Genomic DNA, 14,791 nt, shown 5'->3' with positions numbered 1-14,791 from the left:
TTTGAGCAACAACTGCAGCTGAGTTTTTGTGTCTCTTTAATGGAAGCACACAAGTCCGTTTTGAAAACATGTTTTCTGCACTGCAATCAAAAAATATTTTGCAAGTAAAAACAGGAACTCGCCAAAAAAAAAAAAAAATGTAAGTTGCAAACAAATGAGAGTTTGAGAAAACCAGCGTCTTCATCATGTCACAAAAACCTCTGATTGCAGATCAGGACTCTTTGGTGGAAGCTAAAACAGTTCAAACTTTGATCCGGCAACAGGAGGAGACTCGCTGGGTTTTATTTGGATTTAATCATGACGTTCTCTAAACATCATTCAGAGGTCCTGAGCTCCATCTTTGTGAACTAACGTGTGAATGAGCTTCTTTTCTTCGACAGCCGGCCGACCTGACGACGACGATGCTGAAGATAATCGTGCCTTCGACACAGAGACTGAAAGGCCTGAGTTGGAGTTGGTTGCTGCATCAGGAGACTCATTCTCTTCCAGAGGAAACATAAAGCATCCATTAGCCTCCATTAAGGCTCATCTCACTCTGTTCTCCACGTCCTTCCGTCTGATGCTTCCTGATGCTCGACACTCAGTTTCTGATGGACTCGCTGTCTGCTGGTGCCTCTTTAGATTAGACAGTTTCTTCCAGACGCTCCTGCTTCCTCCCATCTTCTACATGAAAAGAGATTTCACAAATTTAAATTATTTTCTTTTCATTTACATGGTTTTTAGATCATATACTTCCAGTGTAGTTTATCAGATCATTTACTTCCAGTGTGGTTTATCAGATCATTTACTTCCAGTGTAGTTTATCAGATCATTTACTTCCAGCGTGGTTTTCAGATCATTTACTTCCAGTGTGGTTTATCAGATCATTTACTTCCAGTGTGGTTTTCAGATCATTTACTTCCAGTGTGGTTTATCAGATCATTTACTTCCAGCGTAGTTTTCAGATCATTTACTTCCAGTGTAGTTTATCAGATCATTTACTTCCAGCGTAGTTTATCAGATCATTTACTTCCAGTGTAGTTTATCAGATCATTTACTTCCAGTGTAGTTTATCAGATCATTTACTTCCAGTGTAGTTTTCAGATCATTTACTTCCAGTGTGGTTTATCAGATCATTTACTTCCAGTGTGGTTTTCAGATCATTTACTTCCAGTGTGGTTTATCAGATCATTTACTTCCAGTGTGGTTTATCAGATCATTTACTTCCAGTGTGGTTTATCAGATCATTTACTTCCAATGTGGTTTTCAGATCATTTACTTCCAGTGTAGTTTATCAGATCATTTACTTCCAGTGTAATTTATCAGATCATTTAATTCCAGTGTGGTTTTCAGATCATTTACTTCCAGTGTGGTTTATCAGATCATTTACTTCCAGTGTAGTTTATCAGATCATTTACTTCCAGTGTAGTTTATCAGATCATTTACTTCCAGTGTAGTTTATCAGATCATTTACTTCCAGTGTGGTTTATCAGATCATTTACTTCCAGTGTGGTTTATCAGATCATTTACTTCCAGTGTGGTTTTCAGATCATTTACTTCCAGTGTGGTTTATCAGATCATTTACTTCCAGTGTGGTTTATCAGATCATTTACTTCCAGTGTAGTTTATCAGATCATTTACTTCCAGCGTGGTTTTCAGATCATTTACTTCCAGCGTGGTTTATCAGATCATTTACTTCCAGTGTGGTTTATCAGATCATTTACTTCCAGTGTGGTTTATCAGATCATTTACTTCCAGTGTGGTTTATCAGATCATTTACTTCCAGTGTAGTTTATCAGATCATTTACTTCCAGTGTAGTTTATCAGATCATTTACTTCCAGTGTGGTTTTCAGATCATTTACTTCCAGTGTGGTTTATCAGATCATTTACTTCCAGTGTAGTTTTCAGATCATTTACTTCCAGTGTAGTTTATCAGATCATTTACTTCCAGTGTGGTTTTCAGATGTTTTAGTTCCAGTGTAGTTTATCAGATCATTTACTTCCAGTGTGGTTTTCAGATCATTTACTTACAGTGTAGTTTATCAGATCATTTACTTCGAGTGTAGTTTTCAGATCATTTACTTCCAGTGTAGTTTATCAGATCATTTACTTCCAGTGTAGTTTTCAGATAATTTACTTCCAGTGTGGTTTATCAGATCATTTACTTCCAGTGTAGTTTATCAGATCATTTACTTCCATTGTAGTTTATCAGATCATTTACTTCCGGTGTAGTTTATCAGATCATTTACTTCCAGCGTGGTTTTCAGATCATTTACTTCCAGTGTGGTTTATCAGATCATTTACTTCCAGTGTAGTTTATCAGATCATTTACTTCCAGTGTAGTTTTCAGATCATTTGCTTCCAGTGTAGTTTATCAGATCATTTACTTCCAGTGTGGTTTATCAGATCATTTACTTCCAGTGTAGTTTATCAGATCATTTACTTCCAGTGTGGTTTTCAGATCATTTACTTCCAGTGTGGTTTATCAGATCATTTACTTCCAGTGTGGTTTTCAGATCATTTACTTCCAGTGTAGTTTATCAGATCATTTACTTCCAGTGTGGTTTTCAGATGTTTTAGTTCCAGTGTAGTTTATCAGATCATTTACTTCCAGTGTAGTTTTCAGATCATTTACTTCCAGTGTAGTTTATCAGATCATTTACTTCCAGTGTGGTTTTCAGATGTTTTAGTTCCAGTGTAGTTTATCAGATCATTTACTTCCAGTGTGGTTTTCAGATCATTTACTTACAGTGTAGTTTATCAGATCATTTACTTCGAGTGTAGTTTTCAGATCATTTACTTCCAGTGTAGTTTATCAGATCATTTACTTCCAGTGTAGTTTTCAGATAATTTACTTCCAGTGTGGTTTATCAGATCATTTACTTCCAGTGTAGTTTATCAGATCATTTACTTCCATTGTAGTTTATCAGATCATTTACTTCCGGTGTAGTTTATCAGATCATTTACTTCCAGCGTGGTTTTCAGATCATTTACTTCCAGTGTGGTTTATCAGATCATTTACTTCCAGTGTAGTTTATCAGATCATTTACTTCCAGTGTAGTTTTCAGATCATTTGCTTCCAGTGTAGTTTATCAGATCATTTACTTCCAGTGTGGTTTATCAGATCATTTACTTCCAGTGTAGTTTATCAGATCATTTACTTCCAGTGTGGTTTTCAGATCATTTACTTCCAGTGTGGTTTATCAGATCATTTACTTCCAGTGTGGTTTTCAGATCATTTACTTCCAGTGTAGTTTATCAGATCATTTACTTCCAGTGTGGTTTTCAGATGTTTTAGTTCCAGTGTAGTTTATCAGATCATTTACTTCCAGTGTGGTTTTCAGATCATTTACTTACAGTGTAGTTTATCAGATCATTTACTTCCAGTGTAGTTTTCAGATCATTTACTTCCAGTGTAGTTTATCAGATCATTTACTTCCAGTGTAGTTTTCAGATAATTTACTTCCAGTGTGGTTTATCAGATCATTTACTTCCAGTGTAGTTTATCAGATCATTTACTTCCATTGTAGTTTATCAGATCATTTACTTCCAGCATAGTTTATCAGATCATTTACTTCCAGTGTAGTTTTCAGATCATTTACTTCCAGTGTGATTTTCAGATCATTTACTTCTGGTGTGGTTAATCAGATCATTTACTTCCAGTGTAGTTTATCAGATCATTTACTTCCAGTGTAGTTTATCAGATCATTTACTTCCATTGTAGTTTATCAGATCATTTACTTCCAGTGTAGTTTTCAGATCATTTACTTCCAGTGTAGTTTTCATGTAAGTGCCAGAGAAACCGGATAAACTGGAGGACACCAGAACAAGTGGAAAAACTGGACGTGAGTTTTCAGGAAATGTGGTCTTCTCTTTAAAATTATCCAATTAAATACTTGTTATCAAAGGAAGTGATTACATATTACTCTTCATTAGGGAGTGCTTTCAAAATGTTTAGGTATTTTTTTTTTTATTGTTCACAAGTCACAAAAAAAGCTCAACTAAATGTCACATTGATTAAATGATATTATATTTGGGCCTTTTGGCATTGTGGATTATAAATTGTACAGGACACAAAGTTATAAAACAGATACACTAATTATGTTTGTTATATATTATATTTATGTAACGGGAAAGAACTGAAGTCAATGCAGTTCTCTTCACAACCCAATATCAGAAATCCCAAATTTGTGCTGTGACGGATCTTCACAGTGTGAACACCGTGTACCACTGGCAATTGTACAACTCTTATTAGTGAAGTCTTTTCATCTGATGCATCAGATTTTATATCAGAACAAAAACAAATGTGAACAGTCAGACGTATTATTTTAGCATGAACATAGTATTCCATCTGATTGGTCCGTCCATCCGTTCACTCCAGCCAATCATCATCCAGTTCTACTTCTGTGTAGGAACCAGCTCATCTATGTCCTGGTCACCTTCCAGCCTCTTCTCCATGGCAACAAGCAGTTTGACCGCATCCACCACCAGCTGGGTCAGACCCACCTCACTGAGGCCGAAGGTCGCCATGTTGCTCACGTGATAGAGCGCTGAGGATTCTGGGAAATAAAAAGTTCAATTAGGAACCTCAAGGTCTAAAACGTTTGATCTCAGCTACTGATGAAAGCTTTAATGTCCTCAAGAGACATCAAACCCCCAAATAGCAAAATCTGTAACAGGCCAGTCTGCCAAACGCATCAAATTCAAAATGAGCAGCTTAACCCGAAACAGAGTTCATAACGGATGTTATCACACGTGAGCTCGGTACCGGTTGTGTCCATGCAGATCCTCAGTCTCTTCAGGACGTCCCGGAGGCGTCGGTGTCGAGGAAGGTGCTGCAGTTTGAGGTGGACGCAGATCCTCAGACCCGTTCCCACGTCAGCCGGGGAGCTCGTCACCCAACCCAGCTGCTGCTTCCAGAGGAACGGGTGTCTGAGCTCCTGGTAGTGTTCCTCCAGCTGGACGGGGACACACACACACACACACACACACACAAACACAAACAAACAAACAACTACTTTTACCAGATCTTTGAGACCGAAACCAATAACTTATACTGAGTGGTAGTATTTTATGTCTAGATCAACTTAGCACTCTCTGGTGGACAAACTATGTAATGAAGATCATATATACAGTACAGTACATCTAGAAAGTATTCACTGCACGCACATTTTTCCACATTTTGTTGTTACAGCTTTATTCCAAAATGGATTAAATTCTTTTCTTTTCCTCAAAATTCTACACACCTCCCACAATGATTTTTGTAAATCTATTAAAAATGATCATCATGAGATGTTTCTACAACTTGATTGGAGTCCACCTGGTAAATTCAGTTGATTGGACATGATTTGGAAAGACACACACCGTCTATATAAGGTCCCACAGTGGACATGTCAGAGCACAAACCAAGACATGAAGTCCAAAGAATCATCTGTAGACCTCCGAGACAGGATTGTATCGAGGCACAGATCTGGGGAAGGGTACAGAAACATTTCTGCAGCATTGAAGGTCACAATGACCACAGTGGCCTCCATCATCCGTAAATGGAAGAAGTTTGAACCACCAGGACTCTTCGTAGAGTCGGCCGCCCGGCCAAACTGAGCGATCGGGGGAGAAGGGCCTTAGTCAGGGAGGTGACCAAGAACCCGATGGTCACTCTGACAGAGCTCCAACGTTGCTCTGTGAAGAGAGGAGAACCTTCCAGAAGGACAACCATCTCTGCAGCACTCCACCAAGCAGGCCTGTATGGTAGAGTGGACAGACGGAAGACACTCCTCAGTAAAAGGCTCATGACAGCCCACCTGGAGTTTACCAAAAGGCACCTGAAGGACTGTCAGACCAGGAGAAACTAAATTCTCTGGTCTGATGAAACAAAGATTGAACTCTTTGGCCTGAATGCCAAGCGTCATGTTTGGAGGAAACCAGGCACCGCTCATCACCTGGCCAACACCATCTCTACGGTGAAGCATGGTGGCGGCAGCATCATGCTGTGGGGATGTTTTTCAGCAGCAGGAACTGGGAGACTAGTCAGGATGGAGGGAAAGATGAATGCAGCAATGTACAGAGACATCCTTGATGAAAACCTTCTCCAGAGCGCTCTGGACTTCAGACTGGGGCGAAGGTTCATCTTCCAACAGGACAACGACCCGAAGCACACAGCAGAGATAACAAAGGAGTGTCTTCGGGACAACTCTGTGAATGTCTTTGAGAGGCCCAGGCAGAGCCCAGACTTGAACCTGATTGAACATCTCTGGAGAGATCTGAAGATGTCTGTGCACCGACGCTCCCCATCCAACCTGATGGAGCTTCAGAGGTCCTGCAAAGAAGAACGGGAGAAACTGCCCAAGAATAGGAGACAAGCTTATAGCATCATACTCAAAAAGACTTGAGGCTGTAATTTCTGCCAAAGGTGCTTCAACAAAGTATTGAGCAAAGGCTGTGAATACTTATGTACGTGTTATATTTTCATTCTTTATTTTTAATAGATTTGCAAAAAGTTTTAAATAAACTTTTTTCACTTTGTCATTATGGGATATTGTGTGTAAAATTTTGAGGAAAATAATTAATTTAATCCATTTTGGTATAAAGCTGCAACATAACAAAATGTGGAAAAAGTGAAGTGCTGTGAATACTTTCCGGATGCACTGTAAATCACCTCCAATCTATCATTTCTGTACTGTGATTGTATTGATATATATATATATATATATATATATTGGTATGTTTGCATCGCCGGGAGGGCAGGTCAGCTTCATTGGATGATACAAATCTTTATTCTTTATTTTTATATCTTTATTTTGTCAGCTGTTGAGCTGAATGGATTCTACTGAGAAGAGTTCCTTTTCTGTCAACACGATTTAAAAAAAAATGTAATATTAAGAAAACCTCTCAGTAAAACCCAGTGCAGTTCAACACTAGTTTTTTCAGGTGGTAACAAACAAAGCCGTCATACTGACCTCGCTTGGACAACACAAACTTTAGTAAAAAATATTTAAAATTCACTCGATATTTGTTTTTTCAGTGGCTGTTTTCTTTTTTTTTGTCTGTTTTGCTGTTACAGGAACTGTAAGTTTAACTGATCCTTCTTTGTCTGTCCACCACTGGGTGCATGAAATCTGACTTTACCATCATCGGTTATAGAAAAAAACAAAACAACTAGTTATGAATCGAATGACAAGAATATGTAAAATCCTGCCAAACTGCTCAAACGGTGTCACACTGAAATCCCCCCCCACCCTTAATGTACAAAGTGGTATTAAAAAATGGGATTTAATTGTTACAAATGACCTGTTTCAACTTATAACATGAATCAGCCCTTATTAGAGATGAGGAACAATATGTGGGAGCAGAGACGTTCTTCACGGTTAAAAACCAACAGGTAGAAAACATGACGCTCATCAGACCAACAGATGTTTGCAAAATGTATCACGAGTGAAAAAGTCAACTTTAAATTGAGTGTCACTTCACCAACAACTAGAAATACGAGAAAAATCTTTGATTATTGACCTTCAGCAGGTTCTCGCAGGTGAATTTAAAAGCTTCGGTGACGTTGGCGTCGTGTCGTGTGGTCCTGATCCGGATGTGGTCGTCCATGTTGACCCAGACCACCAAGCGGCCATTGTTACTCAGCCTGCACGAAGAGTTAGGAGGCGTTAGATGTTGGACAAAATCTCAAAATGTTGGATTTTGATTTGCCATTTAAACGCTGACAGTGACTGACTGAACGGAGGTTCTTCCACCTGGTTCTGAATGATTGGTGGTGTTGATGAGCAGTTTGCACATCTGTGTCAAGGACAGTCAGTTAATGATCTGCTGCACCACCTGAACCCGGCCCGTCCTTAATTTAAACAAAAACCCAACTGACCAGACGGCCCGGGCGTCGGGCCAGTCCCGGGCCACACCGGTCCGGAGCTCAGAGGAGGACGGACGGTTCAGGTTGAGCTCTCTCTGCTGCTCCTGGTCCAGCTCTTCCAGTGAGAGGAGTCGGCCTGGCTGGTCCCTCTCCAGCCGCTGCAGCGCTGAGACACAGGAGACACCGGTCACCTGGTTTATGAACAGTCAGCACCGACGAAACATCCTGAAACTAAAAGTAGGTCCAACCTGTCTGAGTCAGGAGGAACACCTGGAGACAACTCTAACTTCACTCCTCAGTTTTTGTTCCAAAAAGATTTGCAAAACATTTTAACACTAAAAACGACGGAGCGGCTACAGAGAGAAAAAAGAGGAAAAAAAATTGTGCTTTTAAAATACTTAATGTAGGCCACGATTTACGATCTCGTGCACACGTTTTAATTCATTAATGGTCACGCTGACAACAACTGTGTTAGTTAAGGACAGCTGTGATGAAGGATGTGAAGGATTATTGTTGGTAAAAGTCAATAACGATGATATTGAGGGTTTGTGATTATATCGTTAGCAACATGCTAACTCTGAGGATGCTATCGCCTTTATAGTCGGTCAGCTGACAGTTGAAGCAGGTGACCTTCATGCTGAGAGGAGGAACTGTTCTGCTGTGATGTCTCTATAGAAACTTATGTGGTGCGCAAAAAAAATAATTAAAACGTGGGAACGAATTAATTCAACCATGGGAACTAAATGCTATTTGGTGGATATGAATTAGTAATTTGCGGAACAATTTGGTATTAGTAGTCTGAGAGAGATTAGAGCTCCTGAGTATCTGCTCATAATGGTGTCGAACGCACAAACAAAGGATCGAATTTGAATTATATTTATGATCACATCTGGTCTGATTATTTATTTCGGGTGTTGTGTTGAGACATGGGTAAACGCTTTCGTTGCAGCAGCTCCAGCATCTCCTCTTCTGAACTATTTAAATGGTCAGTGACCCAATTACTATCAAATGAAATTCATTCCTAAGAATTAAAATGACTTGTTTCCATTGTAGATTTAAATTCAGTCTTGTCTTTCAGTTTAAAACATCTAAAATGTCACTCCAATTGTTCATTTTAGAAAATCTGTCGGCTTTAGCGTTTAAAGTTCTTCTACTTTTATTTTGTTGTTAAGAGCTTTTTGGTGCATTACTGCCCCCTTCAGGGACAACGAGGCCGATCCGACGGCCCCAATGATCCTGTGGTGCCGGTGGAAGATCAGAGAACACATACAAATAATTGTGTTTGTAATCATCATCCGTTTTGCTGCTCCCTCCTCCTGTGTACGTTTAACATGAACATTCATTGGTAGCATTCGCTGTCTGAGAACACGTCAAAACTTCACGTCCAGCTCATCTCCAGCTCGCGCTGCAAAATGCTCAAACTCTGCCGCGTACTTTATTTTTTCAGTGCAAAATATTCTTTTTGCTCTGAAGTCTCGTTTGATCTCACGAGTTTCTGTGAGATCTCAAGTTTCTGAGCTCGCCGCTCTGAATTTATTTAGTATGAACATGTCCTGCTTTTTGACCGTATTATTACAATATGAAAATCAGTTATGTGTGCGGTCTCCCATATTCTTAATTTTGGTTAAGTTTTGAAAATCCTCTGAGGTGCTGCAGGCCAACGTCCCCGCTGGGGTCGATGTCCCACCTCGTAAAGATAAAAACATCTCCAGCCTTCAGAGAGCTGCAGGAGGTGAACTGTCCGGATCAGAGAGGAAGACTTCAAGAGGATGAAGAGTTTCTTATAGAGAGAAAATGATACGAAGTCAGAGAAATGTTGTTCAAACTCTGAATGACTTGATGAAAGTGTCCAGATGGTCTGCAGGATGTTTGTGGTCTCATCAGAGACGTCTCTTCTCCCACCAACACAACAACACATGAAAGTGATGAAGATGTTGGAGTGTAGAAATGACTGGAGTCTGTTCAACCTTCATCAGCACTCATCACACACACGCTTTAACACGCAGTTCACTTGATCTCCACCGGAGGTCGCTGTCCGTTCTGTCCCTTTATCACCAAGAGGGAATATTTTGGATCAACCAATCACATCTGTTAAAAGGACGTGTCACCTAGCAACGGGGTGGACCACACCCCCTCCCTGAGATCAGGTTTCTGTCCTTTCCTCCATCACAGCTGATCAGAGAAGTTTCATAAATCTCTGCTGAGATGAGACTCCTTGATCATTTTTACATTTTTAAATTTTAGTTCGGAGCTCCGAGAGGATTCTGAGAATGTTTGTGAATACGGACCCTCGTTTCTATTGGCTCCTGCTGGCCACACCCACCTCACCTGCAGCCAGTTTGGTCGTTATCTGGACCAGTATATGTTCTCCCAGATCAGCTGAACCTCATGTTGAACACACCAGCACTGCTTCTGTTAGTTGTGTTTGAACTTCACCTGTTTATGGATCTCAGATCTTTGTGGTTTTGAAGCACATTGTAAGTACAGTTTGCTCTTTGTGATGATGTGTTGATAGTCATTTTAAATGGCCACAATTAGAAAGCTTAGTGACACAATTTATGTTTAAAAATAAGTACAGTGTCACACTTGTTGGTTCACATAGAAAAATACAATAAAGTATGCAAGAAACAATAACAGTGAGCCAATCAAAGCATGAAGTTCATGCAAATGTCTGACTGTTTGTCTCAGAAACTTACAGAAATGATCACAACAGAAAACTCTGATTTTACATTGACCCTCGGTGACGAGTGGGTTTCTGAAGCTTAGCTTTGCTTTATGTGGAGAAACAAAAAGGTTCTGCTAAAAAAGTTCTTCTGAGAGCCCAGTGCAGCCTGAACCTGTGTTGGGTTCATTCTGGGAATGTGTCATCACACTCTGAGTTAGTGTGGAGATACAAACATGCAGTACCTTTCCCGGCCAGTGTGAGGAGCTGTCTGCGCTCTCCTCGGCTGCAGTGTGTCGGGAAGCAGAAGTCTTCAACGCCCCGAACAACCGTGATGTCACAGCGTAAAACGTACGATCCGTCCAAGTCTTCCCCCCCCTACACACACACACACACACACACACACACACACACACACACACACACACACACACACACACACACACACACACACACACACACACCATTTGTTAGGTTGTCCAAACCTGACAGTTGTAGCATGTTTTTTGAGACAAGCGTCAGTAGTCGAGTACCAGCAGTCATTTTATTTCAGACCTTTGTGACCATTTAAACGAAGAAGTTGGCCAGACAGCGTCGGTGTGTTCAGACTAAATAAAGTTATTTCTGGTCTTAAAAAGCAGATTACTTCTGTAATTGCAGGTTTTTTTTCATCGTCACTGGATCCCCAATTAGGAATTCAATTCAAATTTCGATATATTTATATGGCACTAAATCATAACACAAGTCATATCAGACTGACACGCAGTGGTGGAATATGAAAGCATGGATAGTGGAGGAGCTCAGTGCATCATGGGAGGTCTGAGAGCTCCTGGAATAACGGTCTTTAAGGGCCTCGTACATACGGAGAAAGGTTTTAAATTCTATCTTGGACTTTACAGGAAGCCAATATAGGAGAAATATGATCTCTCTTGTTAAATCCACTCTCACTGCAGCATTTTGGATCAACTGCAGGCTTTTCAGAGAGTCACTGGGACATCCTGATAAACAATCACCATCTCCCAGCCTGGAGGAAACAAATGCATCGTGTAGTTTTTCAGCACCACTCTGAGACTTGCTTTAAAGACATATCCTGGTCAAAAATAAAAAGAACTTTCTCACAGGAGTGCTGGAGGCCAAGCAATGCCATCCAGAGTAACTATGTGGTTAGATTGTTTGAATTTAGAAGTAAAAGGTTCCAGGTCATCCAGGCCTTTATATCTTTAAGACATCAAAGTTTCTCTGACTGATTTCTTTCTTCTGGCTTCATACTGTAGATAAATAGAGCCAGGTGTCATCTGCATAGCAACGGAAATGTATGCAATGCTTCATAATAATTTTGGATTAGTGAAATCTAAAATTTGTCGGTCCGAGTACTGAACCCTGAGGAGCTTCAGTGTGCATGTGTACAAATTCAAATCTTTCTGATGTAAACCAGCTTCATGTGGCTGCTTTGATTTGAATGACCGGATTCAGTCTGTGGAAAAAAATGTTGTGAAAACGAGAGAAATATGCAAGTTCTAGTTTTTGTTTGGTGTGAAACCACACTCTATGGTTTCTCTGGTTTATTATTATTATTTATATATATTCTGAGTTGTGATTGGCTACCTTCAGGTTGTTGTAGTTGAAGTCGCTCTCGGGAGTCTGGCTGGTGACCTTGTGTCCGTGATACGCTTCGATGACTCGGTCAAAGAAGTCACAGAAGACGATGTAGGACTCGGCGTCGCCGGCGACACAGCCGACAGAAACGAGCCCTGACGAGTCGCCTGCATACGCAAACAAGGACGTACATCACTTCAGATCAGGAACGGGTTTAGCACAGTTTAAAAGACTGGGTTGTAATTTAACAGGATACAATGAGTGGTCTAAATACAGGAAGTAGAAAGTCTAAAACATACAACGTTTTTAAGAAATGCTCAAATCAGTTAACATCAGATTTAAAAGTTAGATCAACTGGATTAATTATATTTGGTACGATTCAAAGTTTCCTTTACATCAGTTGTTGGTGATCACAATGTAAATACCACCAAGTGCCACTAGAGGTCGGCTCCAAAAAGCCTCCGGCTCCATAGACTCCCATTCAACTTCTGTCATCAAATCCAAAGTGAATAAAATGTGTCCATCAGTTATCTCGGTGTTGTTAGCTAAAGTCACTCCTTCTTATTAGTTTTCTGGAGGTCCATCTGAAAATAATCCCTCATTCATTAGAAAAGAAGATTCAAGAAGACCTGTTTTTGGGGGCGTGTCTGTTTGATTGACAGGCCTGTGGTGCAGTCAGGTTACAGCTATCGGTGGGCGGGACGTAGTATCGTCAGGTTTCCGATCAGATCGGTCAGATCCACCTCTGGCTCCTCCCCCAGCTCGTCCAAATATGGTCACTTCCTGCTCCAAACCGCTCCGAACTAACAAAGATGGTGACGGACAGAATCTGAACTGGAGGATTCATAACGTTCACAAACCAACGATGACATCACTGATGGATGATGACATCACTGATAGTTGATGTTTGATGGGTGCATATAGTTGAATATTGAATGAGGATGCATTATTTGTTTCTCATCTTGGCCTTTTCTTCTTTTGTTCTAAGTTTTTACAACCGTTTTCTATTCGTTCATTTTTGTGATGCAGGTCTTGATCTGTAGGTCTCTTCATCTTCATCTTGATCTCAAATGTGTTCAAATGTGAACCAAATGCTCCACAAACCAAACCTGAATCAGATGAAAGCAGCTCTAAATAATGAGAGCTAAAGTTGTTAATCACATTAGTAATTGTAGTAAGCTTATATTAACAGCTTATAGTTTGTTCTGATCAGCTGAGAAAAAAGATCGAGAGAGCTGATTTTTCATCCACAGCTCAAAGTATAATTAAAGATATTTGTAATTTCTATGGACAAACAAGTCACTGATTTCCACCCCCCAGATTTGAATGTTTTTGTTGTTCTCTGACAGCCACCATCCTCCTGACATCATGCTGACATCATGCTGTGACGTCACCTGGTTCCTCGATGCCCGGACGGATGACATCATCGAAGATGACGCCGCTGTGGGTGCAGCGGTTGAACTGTCTGCTGTACATGGCCGGCGTGAGAATCCGCCCCATCCAGGTAGGGTTCCTGTTCAGGTCGGGGAACTCCTCCTCAGGGGAACCTCTCCGCAGGTGGAACTGGGACATGGGGTCAGGGGGAACCAAATTCTGAACGCAAAGAAAGGTTTTAATAGTGGAGAGAGTAAATGGATTTCACTGTATGAATAAGCTTTGTCGCATCAAGCAGTGTTGTTTACTACAGTGTCTTTTTGACATCACAACTTTATGACAGAAGGAACAGAAATTAAACCAGAACCTCCAGTGACAAGTCCAATCTGTGGTTAGTTCACCTGTCTGTTATAATATAGTAGTATACAATATATGTATACAATAACTCTGTCATATTACATACTACTTAAAACAGACACAAGAACTTGGCACAATGTGGCTTCCAAAAGAAATCACTGAATCACACTGTATCATGTTTATTATGTTTACCTCCAAAATGGGACGGTACCTCGTCTCCATGGGAAACGAAACTGGAGCTGCAACAATAACCAGATGGTAAACATACCATAGATCAAAATACTGAAATATCTAAAAATCTGAAAATAAAAACATGTTAAACATTTTCTCAGCTGTTTGTTTTATATACTGAACACAATGAGAATTTTTTTTAACACATTGTTTTACTAAGGAAAAAAAATAACAAATCGATAATGATAGGTGCAAAGACAAAACTAATTATCACTTAAAAAAATTATCTAATTTAGTATCTAATGGTAAAAAATGAGTTGTTCCCATCCTTAATTATTCCACTTGCCCACATTCTCCTAGTTATCACCACATACATGTATTACGTAAACATCCAACATATTTGTGTTTTTTTTTCTTGCGAGATGAAACTCAATATCTAATTAAAAACTGATCAGGTAAGAAAATCTGGAAAAGAAAAGCGAGACATCAAACATTGTGAGCCACGTTTTCTGAGTGATAACAACAGACAGACACGAACACGTCACTGCTGTCGCTGGTTAGAACAAAGCTTCAGTCGGACAGATAAACCTTTCTATGGTAGGGAGTTGTTTCGCTCAGAGAAAAATGGAGGCATGCAGTGAAAACGATCGGACACTCACGTTTGACCTTCCACATGTTGTCAGCTTGATATCAGACTCAAACAGCTGTTAGCACATACAATGATCTAAGAATAGTTGTGTCAGTCCCTCATCCTGCAGCCTGCAAGAGTCCAGTTACAGTGCAAACAGTGTCACCCATT

At 40.2% G+C, this 14,791-nt stretch overlaps 1 protein-coding gene across 1 annotated transcript; it reads right to left on the bottom strand.

Annotated features, from left to right (window-relative positions):
• Positions 1-3,929: 3,929 nt before the first annotated feature.
• On the bottom strand, positions 3,930-14,764 carry LOC138209623 (creatine kinase M-type). Its single transcript, XM_069168312.1, has 9 exons — positions 14,652-14,764; positions 14,014-14,060; positions 13,485-13,683; positions 12,100-12,257; positions 10,740-10,872; positions 7,845-7,998; positions 7,487-7,610; positions 4,749-4,938; positions 3,930-4,539 (listed from the first exon to the last, which is right to left on the bottom strand). Exons 1-9 carry the CDS (start codon positions 14,665-14,667, stop codon positions 4,379-4,381), a joined length of 1,182 nt encoding a protein of 393 aa, XP_069024413.1. The 5' UTR covers positions 14,668-14,764; the 3' UTR covers positions 3,930-4,378.
• Between the last annotated feature and the right edge of the window lie 27 nt (positions 14,765-14,791).

Source organism: Embiotoca jacksoni, unplaced genomic scaffold (genome assembly GCF_022577435.1).
Source record: "Embiotoca jacksoni isolate LCO1_2020_lvr unplaced genomic scaffold, fEmbJac1.0.p SCAF_4, whole genome shotgun sequence".
Lineage (NCBI taxonomy): Eukaryota > Metazoa > Chordata > Actinopteri > Embiotocidae > Embiotoca > Embiotoca jacksoni.
The sequence above is the reverse complement of the archived record's forward strand: the minus strand, read 5'-3'. Positions and strand labels throughout refer to the sequence as shown.